This window comes from Engystomops pustulosus, chromosome 11 (genome assembly GCF_040894005.1).
Source record: "Engystomops pustulosus chromosome 11, aEngPut4.maternal, whole genome shotgun sequence".
In the NCBI taxonomy this organism is placed as follows: domain Eukaryota; kingdom Metazoa; phylum Chordata; class Amphibia; order Anura; family Leptodactylidae; genus Engystomops; species Engystomops pustulosus.
In genome coordinates this window covers 1515707-1527331 of record NC_092421.1, presented here as the reverse complement: position 1 = coordinate 1527331, position 11625 = coordinate 1515707, and the positions used below count along the sequence as shown (strand labels likewise).

At 53.7% G+C, this 11625-nt stretch overlaps 1 protein-coding gene across 4 annotated transcripts; it reads left to right on the top strand.

Annotated features, from left to right (window-relative positions):
• The first annotated feature begins 11 nt into the window (after window positions 1-11).
• On the top strand, window positions 12-11334 carry LOC140106303 (uncharacterized). Of its 4 annotated transcripts, XM_072130684.1 has the most exons (7): window positions 14-138; window positions 407-524; window positions 594-728; window positions 3267-3333; window positions 3620-4053; window positions 4151-4262; window positions 10561-11334. In XM_072130684.1, exons 2-7 carry the CDS (start codon window positions 447-449, stop codon window positions 11310-11312), a joined length of 1578 nt encoding a protein of 525 aa, XP_071986785.1. In that variant the 5' UTR covers window positions 14-138; window positions 407-446; the 3' UTR covers window positions 11313-11334. The 4 variants fall into 4 exon arrangements, with proteins under 4 accessions (XP_071986787.1, XP_071986786.1, XP_071986785.1 ...); XM_072130686.1 differs by lacking the exon at window positions 594-728 and having other exon boundaries at window positions 12-138; XM_072130685.1 differs by lacking the exon at window positions 407-524 and having other exon boundaries at window positions 13-138.
• Window positions 11335-11625: the final 291 nt, after the last annotated feature.

The window sequence follows — 11625 nt, the reverse complement described above, 5'->3', positions numbered from 1 at the left end:
CACATGACTGCTCGTTGTTATGGGGGGGGGGGGTCAGTGCTTATACACAGCAGTTAGAGGAGGAGACGGGAAGAAACTGACACCAAGTGATTGTCACATGACAGTGATGTCATCGCAGGTCCTGTACTGGGATGAAAGGTAAGTGGCCACCGCATTGTTATTATATTGTGTGACCGCTGTATGTGCACATTTATCAGAACTGTTTCTGGCAGCCAATCAGAGCGCAGCTATTATTGTACCCACTGCTGTGATAGAATGAAAGCTGAGCTCTGATTGGTTCCAGGCTGAGCCTCTAGATGTGTGTAGTCGGGGCGCATTCACACGGGCGGTTTTGAGGTCCTTGTGCTGTCCTTTTCTTGTAGATGACATATTAACCCATTGATTCCTGTGCATTTACCTATTGTAGGTAAATAACATTTTCTCCTTCTGTAAATGAGTCTCAGAGGATGGACAAGGAGAGGAGAGCGATGGCCGAGAGGATCCTACACCTGACCCTAGAGGTCATCTACCTGCTAACCGGAGAGGTGAGAGGTCATACAGACTGAGGAGCAGAGTGCTGGGGGGGATGAAGGATACGATCTGTCTCTGCACAGGATTATGTCATGGTGAAGAAGATAACGGAGGACGTGAGGTGCAGGAGCCGGGGACCCTCCATGGTGTCACCATCACTGAACCACGAGAAGATCCTGGAGGTCACCAAGAAGATGCTGGAGCTGCTGAGCGGAGAGGTGAGCGCTGTACACAGGGGGCGACGTGGTGGGAGAGAACTGTATCATAGCTCAGCTCAGGAAGTCCTGGGCCATTAGTCACAATATATTATAATACAGCGTATATTATATATCAGTGATGGGTAACCTATGGCACTGGTGGTGGAGGTGGCACTCGGAGCCCTTTCTGTGGGCACTCAGGCCATCACCAGAGATGACTCCAGGTATCTTCCTGCAGTCCCAGACAGCCCAGGACTTGCTGTGCAAAGAGCTATTATAAAGTGACAGCTGTACCTGGGACTATTATCTGCATTATTGGTGTCCTCAGGTGCTGGTATCAATGAGAACTGTGACAGAGAAGGGAGTATAAATCACAAATTACATTTCTGTGTTGGCGCTGTGCGATAAATAAGCGGGTCTTTGTTGTAGTTTGGGCACTTGGTCTCTAAAAGGTTTGCCATCACTGTTATATATCATACAGTTCTCATCCTTCTACTTAGCTCCACCAATATGAGAAAATATTTGATTATAGAAATATCATGAAAATATATGATTAAAGGGAACCTGTCACCAGAAGGGCAGATTTCAGTGGGGACAGGTTCCCATAGATCCTGTAACGTGGCTAGCAGACGTGGTCTTCTCATGCCGGCAGGTCCTGCGCAGTGTAACTCGGCAGAGCAGAGATAGGCAGACTGCATAGGGACGGGATAGATTGTGCATTGAGCCGATGGACCTCATGAGGGGGAGGCAGAGGGAGGATGTGGGAGCCGCACTCTAGAATACTGACAAACAGGGGGAATATGCTAATTAGGAAGCCCCAGGACTTCAGTAGGACCTGGCGGCCGGGGTGAATATTACAACTACTATAGACCACTAAGGTATGAGAAGACCACGTCTGCTATCCACGTTACAGGGTCTATGGGAACCTGTCGCCACGGAAATCGGCCTTCTGATGACAGGTTCCCTTTAAAGGAAATCTCCCATCAAAATCAAGCATGGTTAAACCAAGGACATTACTCATAGATCCAGGTACCGTCTTGTACTATCGTTATCCATGGCCGCCTTCCTTCTAAAACAACATTTAAAATTATGAGCCTGAGGGAATACTGGTGCGGTTCCCAGAGCCCCTCCACGCTGCAGATTCACCGGCTGTTACACTGTATCGCCCTGCTGCTGCCTGATGTAATGTAACTGCAGGATACTATAACAGCCTGTGAATCTGCAGCATGTAGCGGCTCTGGGATCAGCCCCGGTGGCCTCAGGCTCATTAGCATAAGTATAAAAGAAGGCAGGAGGCCCTGGATAACAAATATAAGAAGATCCCACAGTCCCGGTGCCTGAGTAATGTCCCTGGGTATCAGGATGGATTTTGGTGGAAGATTTCCATGTCCTGCCGGACACAGATGGTCCCTTGTGAGCAGTATATATTATTCAGCAGACATAGCTGCCTGACTTTGGAGGCGGAGGTCTGATTTTGGTGGGTTCACATCACGTTCTTTGAATACGCGTATACATTGATATTGAAATAATGGCAGGCGCAGCCTAGTTGTTGCCTCTGTCTGGCCGCTCCACGTCCTGTCCGCCATAAAAAGCAGCAAGCTACGGTTTCCCATCCTGCAGCCTCCGCCTGTGCAACACATGCAAACGTCACTGGGCAGGAGGGAGGACCCGGTGATGTCACTCTGCATATTAGGACAGTGACCTACCTGGGGGAAAGCCCTGTTCATCATGTACACAAATAGCAGATGGGCCGCAGGGGTAAGTGCAGAGGACATCACAGATCAGGAGCCGAACCTCTGCCTCAGAAGGGTCGTATCTGTGGCCAAAGCACCAACAATTATCGGGGATGGAGGGATCAGAAGTAGACGTAAATGGACCTGAAGTTTCTGTACGGGTGAGTCGCGTGCGGCCCAGACAGTGGCAGGGAACAGCCAATCCGGCAGATCGAGGCTACCATGGCGGGGGATGCAGCCCCCATAGAGGTCACCTGCTCACAGTGTGGTGAACACACAGGAGGGGGTTGATCATGGCTTGTACACAACTGACGCGGGCGTAGAGGGGGCGGGGTTATGCCATGCAGTGGGCGGGGTTCCTGCCTCGCGCCTCTGCACTTCCTAAAGCCTGCCCCCATTCTGCCGCAGCCTATTGCGCAATTCTGTGCCATGTCAAACTTGGCGGTGCCACAGCCTCCGGATACATCCTGGGTGGTGCCCCTAACACCAGAGTATGACAAGTGTGTCTCGCACCCCCAGGGCCTATCCTGGTGAGGCCACCTGGCTCTCAGTGAGGAGCGCTCGCGTCTGGGTACAGCCTGGCCAGGACTGTATACACCAGGATTGTGCTCGCAGTCCCTCTGCTCCTCCAGGTAACGGTGACTAGAGGGGATTTTTTTAGTTCCCCGAATTTACTTTGTGTTCATTCATTCTGCATTTTGGTAATTGAATAAAAAACGAATATTTCTATTTTCTATGCGCTGACTGTGCAGCTTATTTTTCATTTATATTAATTATTGTTGATTAACTTAGTTGAGACCAATTGATTGTTTCTTGAATTTATCAGGACGTCGGACGCGAGGATCGGTATCCGGATATAATGAGGGGGAATCCTCAGCCTCCCGGATCATCAGGTAACACCGTCCTCCGCTCCGTACACAATACATGGAAGTTATATGGGAAATGAAATCTCTTTAAATGTATCAAAACATAATAGAACCGATATAAATTGTTACTGTCCAAAAGGCAAAGGGGAGGAGTCCTGTAGAGCGCACGGTGAAAGCCAGAAAATGAGCCAATCTCAGCCTCTCAATATGAGATACTAAATAGTGACACTAGGAAGTACAATTTGTTACACAAAAAACAAGCCCTCACACAGATCTGTACACAGAAAAATAAAAATGAATCATTCTTTTCTAGAGGCATCAGGTATGCAGAACCTGCCAGAAGTGCACTCTACACTCCTAATTCATAAACACCTGGAGGAAGGCTGCGGTGGTGCTCTGGAGGAAAGCTACTGTGCTCTGGAGGAAGGCTGCGGCGGTGCTCTGGAGGAAAGCTACTGTGCTCTGGAGGAAGGCTGCGGCGGCGCTCTGGAGGAAAGCTACTGTGCTCTGGAGGAAAGCTACTGTGCTCTGGAGGAAAGCTACTGTGCTCTGGAGGAAGGCTGCGGCGGCGCTCTGGAGGAAGGCTGCGGCGGCACACTGGAGGAAAGCTACTGTGCTCTGGGGGAAGGCTGCGGCGGCGCTCTGGAGGAAAGCTACTGTGCTCTGGAGGAAGGCTGCGGCGGTGCTCTGGAGGAAAGCTGTGGCGGTGCTCTGGAGGAAAGCTGCCTTGCCTCAAAGAATTACCAGGTAGATATCCCGTCCACGGCTTCTCGGCGCTTTGTTTGCTGTATTTATCGCGCTCACATGTAGCTATTTATTTCTTGTTCTGTATTCTGGGAATCAGGCAGAATTTCTCACTGATATTAAGGAAGAAGTTCTCACGAGCGATGAAGAGATACATGAAGTAATTATCCGACAGTGTAAAGAGGAGGAAACTCCGGCGGATATCAGCCCCGGTGAGTGATAACAAGTCGCCGCTCATTCTCTGCAGCAGTTGGTTTATCGAGGGAGAAAAATACCAGGAGATGATTCGGGGACCAGCGACACCAGATTTCATTAGGAAAATGTATGTAACAAAGCGCAGCAGAATTCTGTGTCTGCTATGGGCCTGACAGCTGACAACCTACCAGTATGTTCTGGAGTGTGGGAGGAAACCGGAGGAAACCCACACAAACACAGAGAGAACATACAAACTTTGCAGATTTTGACCCTGGGACTTGAACCCAGGTACCCAGCGCTGTAAGGCTGTAATGCTAACCACTGAGTCACCATGCTGCAAGGTTGTAGTGCTAACCTCTGAGCCGCTGTGCTGCAAGGCTGTAATACTAACAACTAAGCCACCATGCTGCCTCAAAAAACTTGCTACTCAAGACCCTGTGCAACAGTTTTTATCAGTAATTACTTTCAAGCTTTACTCTAATGCATTATCATTCCAGTTCACATGGGGCAGGAGGGCTTTGTGATTGGCTGTCCACCCAGAACCTTCTAAAAAGAGAACCTGAAGTTAATAAAAAGTAGTTCCAGGCAGAAGTCTTTCCTTTGAGAGTTAGTGGAGACTAGGAGGAGAGCGTTGCATGAAACAGTCTTATTCAGCCCCATATTTAGGGGAACATTTTGTCAGCTAAAGCCTTGAGCCTGCGGATGTACTCACGGATACTGCATAGAGCCAGGTCATCCTCAGCCAGGCTGCTCCCGCACTGATACTGCATAGAGCCAGGTCATCCTCAGCCAGGCTGCTCCCACACTGATACTGCATAGAGCCAGGTAATCCTCAGCCAGGCTGCTCCCACACGGATACCGCATAGAGCCAGGTCATCCTCAGCCAGGCTGCTCCCACACTGATACCGCATAGAGCCAGGTCATCCTCAGCCAGGCTGCTCCCACACTGATACTGCATAGAGCCAGGTCATCCTCAGCCAGGCTGCTCCCACACGGATACTGCATAGAGCCAGGTCATCCTCAGCCAGGCTGCTCCCACACGGATACTGCATAGAGCCAGGTCATCCTCAGCCAGGCTGCTGCCACACGGATACTGCATAGAGCCAGGTCATCCCCAGCCAGGCTGCTGCCACACGGATACTGCATAGAGCCAGGTCATCCTCAGCCAGGCTGCTCCCACACTGATACTGCATAGAGCCAGGTCATCCCCAGCCAGGCTGCTCCCGCACTGATACTGCATAGAGCCAGGTCATCCTCAGCCAGGCTGCTCCCACACTGATACTGCATAGAGCCAGGTCATCCTCAGCCAGGCTGCTCCCACACTGATACTGCATAGAGCCAGGTCATCCTCAGCCAGGCTGCTCCCACACTGATACTGCATAGAGCCAGGTAATCCCCAGCCAGGCTGCTCCCACACGGATACTGCATAGAGCCAGGTAATCCCCAGCCAGGCTGCTCCCACACTGATACTGCATAGAGCCAGGTCATCCTCAGCCAGGCTGCTGCCACACGGATACTGCATAGAGCCAGGTCATCCCCAGCCAGGCTGCTCCCACACGGATACTGCATAGAGCCAGGTCATCCTCAGCCAGGCTGCTCCCACACGGATACTGCATAGAGCCAGGTAATCCCCAGCCAGGCTGCTGCCACACGGATACTGCATAGAGCCAGGTCATCCTCAGCCAGGCTGCTCCCACACGGATACTGCATAGAGCCAGGTCATCCCCAGCCAGGCTGCTCCCACACGGATACTGCATAGAGCCAGGTCATCCTCAGCCAGGCTGCTCCCACACTGATACTGCATAGAGCCAGGTCATCCTCAGCCAGGCTGCTCCCACACTGATACTGCATAGAGCCAGGTCATCCTCAGCCAGGCTGCTCCCACACGGATACTGCATAGAGCCAGGTAATCCCCAGCCAGGCTGCTGCCACACGGATACTGCATAGAGCCAGGTCATCCTCAGCCAGGCTGCTCCCACACGGATACTGCATAGAGCCAGGTCATCCTCAGCCAGGCTGCTCCCACACGGATACTGCATAGAGCCAGGTCATCCTCAGCCAGGCTGCTCCCACACGGATACTGCATAGAGCCAGGTAATCCCCAGCCAGGCTGCTGCCACACGGATACTGCATAGAGCCAGGTCATCCTCAGCCAGGCTGCTCCCACACGGATACTGCATAGAGCCAGGTCATCCTCAGCCAGGCTGCTCCCGCACTGATACTGCATAGAGCCAGGTCATCCTCAGCCAGGCTGCTCCCGCACTGATACTGCATAGAGCCAGGTCATCCTCAGCCAGGCTGCTCCCGCACTGATACTGCATAGAGCCAGGTCATCCTCAGCCAGGCTGCTCCCGCACGGATACTGCATAGAGCCAGGTCATCCTCAGCCAGGCTGCTCCCACACTGATACTGCATAGAGCCAGGTCATCCTCAGCCAGGCTGCTCCCACACTGATACTGCATAGAGCCAGGTCATCCTCAGCCAGGCTGCTGCCACACGGATACTGCATAGAGCCAGGTCATCCCCAGCCAGGCTGCTCCCACACGGATACTGCATAGAGCCAGGTCATCCTCAGCCAGGCTGCTCCCGCACGGATACTGCATAGAGCCAGGTCATCCTCAGCCAGGCTGCTCCCACACTGATACTGCATAGAGCCAGGTCATCCCCAGCCAGGCTGCTCCCACACGGATACTGCATAGAGCCAGGTCATCCTCAGCCAGGCTGCTCCCGCACGGATACTGCATAGAGCCAGGTCATCCTCAGCCAGGCTGCTCCCACACTGATACTGCATAGAGCCAGGTCATCCCCAGCCAGGCTGCTCCCACACGGATACTGCATAGAGCCAGGTCATCCTCAGCCAGGCTGCTCCCACACGGATACTGCATAGAGCCAGGTCATCCTCAGCCAGGCTGCTGCCACACTGATACTGCATAGAGCCAGGTCATCCCCAGCCAGGCTGCTCCCACACGGATACTGCATAGAGCCAGGTCATCCTCAGCCAGGCTGCTCCCACACGGATACTGCATAGAGCCAGGTCATCCTCAGCCAGGCTGCTCCCACACGGATACTGCATAGAGCCAGGTCATCCTCAGCCAGGCTGCTCCCACACTGATACTGCATAGAGCCAGGTCATCCTCAGCCAGGCTGCTCCCGCACTGATACTGCATAGAGCCAGGTCATCCCCAGCCAGGCTGCTCCCACACGGATACTGCATAGAGCCAGGTCATCCTCAGCCAGGCTGCTGCCACACGGATACTGCATAGAGCCAGGTCATCCCCAGCCAGGCTGCTCCCACACGGATACTGCATAGAGCCAGGTCATCCTCAGCCAGGCTGCTCCCACACGGATACTGCATAGAGCCAGGTCATCCTCAGCCAGGCTGCTCCCGCACTGATACTGCATAGAGCCAGGTCATCCTCAGCCAGGCTGCTCCCACACTGATACTGCATAGAGCCAGGTCATCCTCAGCCAGGCTGCTCCCACACTGATGCTGCATAGAGCCAGGTCATCCCCAGCCAGGCTGCTCCCACACGGATACTGCATAGAGCCAGGTCATCCTCAGCCAGGCTGCTCCCGCACTGAAACTGCATAGAGCCAGGTCATCCTCAGCCAGGCTGCTCCCACACGGATACTGCATAGAGCCAGGTCATCCTCAGCCAGGCTGCTCCCACACAGATACTGCATAGAGCCAGGTCATCCTCAGCCAGGCTGCTCCCGCACTGATACTGCATAGAGCCGGGTCATCCTCAGCCAGGCTGCTCCCACACTGATACTGCATAGAGCCAGGTCATCCTCAGCCAGGCTGCTCCCGCACTGATACTGCATAGAGCCAGGTCATCCCCAGCCAGGCTGCTCCCGCACGGATACTGCATAGAGCCAGGTCATCCTCAGCCAGGCTGCTCCCACACGGATACTGCATAGAGCCAGGTCATCCTCAGCCAGGCTGCTCCCACACGGATACTGCATAGAGCCAGGTCATCCTCAGCCAGGCTGCTCCCACACTGATACTGCATAGAGCCAGGTCATCCTCAGCCAGGCTGCTCCCACACTGATACTGCATAGAGCCAGGTCATCCTCAGCCAGGCTGCTCCCACACGGATACTGCATAGAGCCAGGTCATCCCCAGCCAGGCTGCTCCCACACGGATACTGCATAGAGCCAGGTCATCCTCAGCCAGGCTGCTCCCACACGGATACTGCATAGAGCCAGGTCATCCTCAGCCAGGCTGCTCCCACACTGATACTGCATAGAGCCAGGTCATCCTCAGCCAGGCTGCTCCCACACTGATACTGCATAGAGCCAGGTCATCCTCAGCCAGGCTGCTCCCCCACTGATACTGCATAGAGCCAGGTCATCCTCAGCCAGGCTGCTCCCACACTGATACTGCATAGAGCCAGGTCATCCTCAGCCAGGCTGCTCCCACACTGATACTGCATAGAGCCAGGTCATCCTCAGCCAGGCTGCTCCCACACGGATACTGCATAGAGCCAGGTCATCCTCAGCCAGGCTGCTCCCACACGGATACTGCATAGAGCCAGGTCATCCTCAGCCAGGCTGCTCCCACACGGATACTGCATAGAGCCAGGTCATCCTCAGCCAGGCTGCTCCCACACTGATACTGCATAGAGCCAGGTCATCCTCAGCCAGGCTGCTCCCGCACTGATACTGCATAGAGCCAGGTCATCCTCAGCCAGGCTGCTCCCACACTGATACTGCATAGAGCCAGGTCATCCTCAGCCAGGCTGCTCCCGCACTGATACTGCATAGAGCCAGGTCATCCTCAGCCAGGCTGCTCCCACACGGATACTGCATAGAGCCAGGTCATCCTCAGCCAGGCTGCTCCCACACTGATACTGCATAGAGCCAGGTCATCCTCAGCCAGGCTGCTCCCGCACTGATACTGCATAGAGCCAGGTCATCCTCAGCCAGGCTGCTCCCACACGGATACTGCATAGAGCCAGGTCATCCCCAGCCAGGCTGCTCCCACACTGATACTGCATAGAGCCAGGTCATCCTCAGCCAGGCTGCTCCCACACTGATACTGCATAGAGCCAGGTCATCCTCAGCCAGGCTGCTGCCACACGGATACTGCATAGAGCCAGGTCATCCTCAGCCAGGCTGCTCCCACACTGATACTGCATAGAGCCAGGTCATCCTCAGCCAGGCTGCTCCCACACGGATACTGCATAGAGCCAGGTCATCCTCAGCCAGGCTGCTCCCACACGGATACTGCATAGAGCCAGGTCATCCTCAGCCAGGCTGCTGCCACACGGATACTGCATAGAGCCAGGTCATCCTCAGCCAGGCTGCTCCCGCACTGATACTGCATAGAGCCAGGTCATCCTCAGCCAGGCTGCTCCCACACGGATACTGCATAGAGCCAGGTCATCCTCAGCCAGGCTGCTCCCGCACTGATACTGCATAGAGCCAGGTCATCCTCAGCCAGGCTGCTGCCACACTGATACTGCATAGAGCCAGGTCATCCTCAGCCAGGCTGCTCCCGCACTGATACTGCATAGAGCCAGGTCATCCTCAGCCAGGCTGCTCCCACACTGATACTGCATAGAGCCAGGTCATCCTCAGCCAGGCTGCTCCCACACGGATACTGCATAGAGCCAGGTCATCCTCAGCCAGGCTGCTGCCACACGGATACTGCATAGAGCCAGGTCATCCTCAGCCAGGCTGCTCCCGCACTGATACTGCATAGAGCCAGGTCATCCTCAGCCAGGCTGCTCCCACACGGATACTGCATAGAGCCAGGTCATCCTCAGCCAGGCTGCTCCCGCACTGATACTGCATAGAGCCAGGTCATCCTCAGCCAGGCTGCTGCCACACTGATACTGCATAGAGCCAGGTCATCCTCAGCCAGGCTGCTCCCACACTGATACTGCATAGAGCCAGGTCATCCTCAGCCAGGCTGCTCCCACACGGATACTGCATAGAGCCAGGTCATCCTCAGCCAGGCTGCTCCCACACTGATACTGCATAGAGCCAGGTCATCCTCAGCCAGTCAGACCCTAACCCATCACAGTCGTGGAGCAGAACGGTCATGTACGGCCTTCCTGCTCCATTACTCTGACAGTGGTACCTGGGACGCCATCGGACCCCTGGTTTTGGTGATCTGTTGGGGTCTCATCGGTGACCCTATCCCGTGAGTGGGGCCTGACCTGTGTTGTTGGGAAACCCCTTTAAGGCTTGTGAGTCAGAATGACTTGTGCGTGGCTGAGGATTGCGCTTTTTCCGTCCCTCATCCTTGTCCGGCCACGGTGCCACAACTTGTACTAAATCTGTTACATTTGTTTCTATATCCGACAGCTCCAGATTATACGGGAGAATATGACAATCCTCATGTAGAAGACCCTGGTACTACAACTCCATCCTCCGCCCTTCATCTACCTCACGGTCAGGAGCCCGAGCAGTCTCAGGATCCACGGATTACCTACCACGGAAGAGGCAAAATATTCACCTGCTTCCAATGCGGGAAACATTTCAAGACCACCATAAACTTTTCTGCCCACCTGAGCGTCCACAGACACCAGAAGCCATTTTCATGTTCAGAATGTGGAAAGTGTTTTACCCACAAGTCGGATCTTGTTAGACACCAGAGGATTCACACCGGGGTGAAGCCGTTTCTATGTACAGAATGCGGGAGATGTTTCACGGTAAAGTCGCATCTTGTTGACCATCAGAAGATTCACACAGGAGAGAAGCCGTATTCGTGTCCAGAGTGCGGAAAATGTTTTGCCAGGAGGTCGCACGTTGTTAGACATCAGAGAACTCACACGGGGGAGAAGCCATATTCATGTGCAGAGTGTGGCAAAGGTTTCAGTATAAAATCTCATCTTGTTGGACATCAGAGAACCCACACGGGGGAGAAGCCATTTTCATGTCCAGATTGTGGGAAATGCTTTGCGTTGAAAGCGCAGCTGGTTGGACATCAGAGAACTCACACAGAGGAGAAGCCATATCCGTGTCCACATTGTGGCAAGTGTTTTACTCATAAATCGGCTCTTGTTAAGCATCAGAAAGTTCACAGTCCTGGAGCCTCCGATATGTTCAGACTGTAAAATAAATGCTCCATCAGATCTATGATATTCTTTTGTATCAAATGGAAATGAAAACTCTGAGGAATATTCATTTAATTGCTCCGTGTGTCTCCGGAGATCAGTGAAAGTAAACGTTTCCTTAAAGGGAACCTGTCATCAGAAATTGCCCTAGTAAGCCACTAGCAGCATGTAGTCAAGCAGCTGAGCAGCTTCTAGATGATGTTTCTTTCACGGTCCAGTGCGGTGACATCATCCAGTGGGATGTAAATTGGTTTTATGAAGTCAAGGAGGCGGAGAGTTTAACATTGAAGTCCAGCTTTTCCTAAATTAGAAC

What these genes read in the sequence shown, in the direction of transcription:
- LOC140106303 (XM_072130684.1), top strand. Translation starts at nt 447, where the DNA reads ATGGACAAGGAGAGGAGAGCGATGGCCGAGAGGATCCTACACCTGACC. An exon ending in TCTACCTGCTAACCGGAGAG is followed by an intron (nt 525 to 593) that starts GTGAGAGGTCAT and finishes GTCTCTGCACAG; the next exon opens with GATTATGTCATGGTGAAGAA. An exon ending in TTGCCTCAAAGAATTACCAG is followed by an intron (nt 4,054 to 4,150) that starts GTAGATATCCCG and finishes TCTGGGAATCAG; the next exon opens with GCAGAATTTCTCACTGATAT.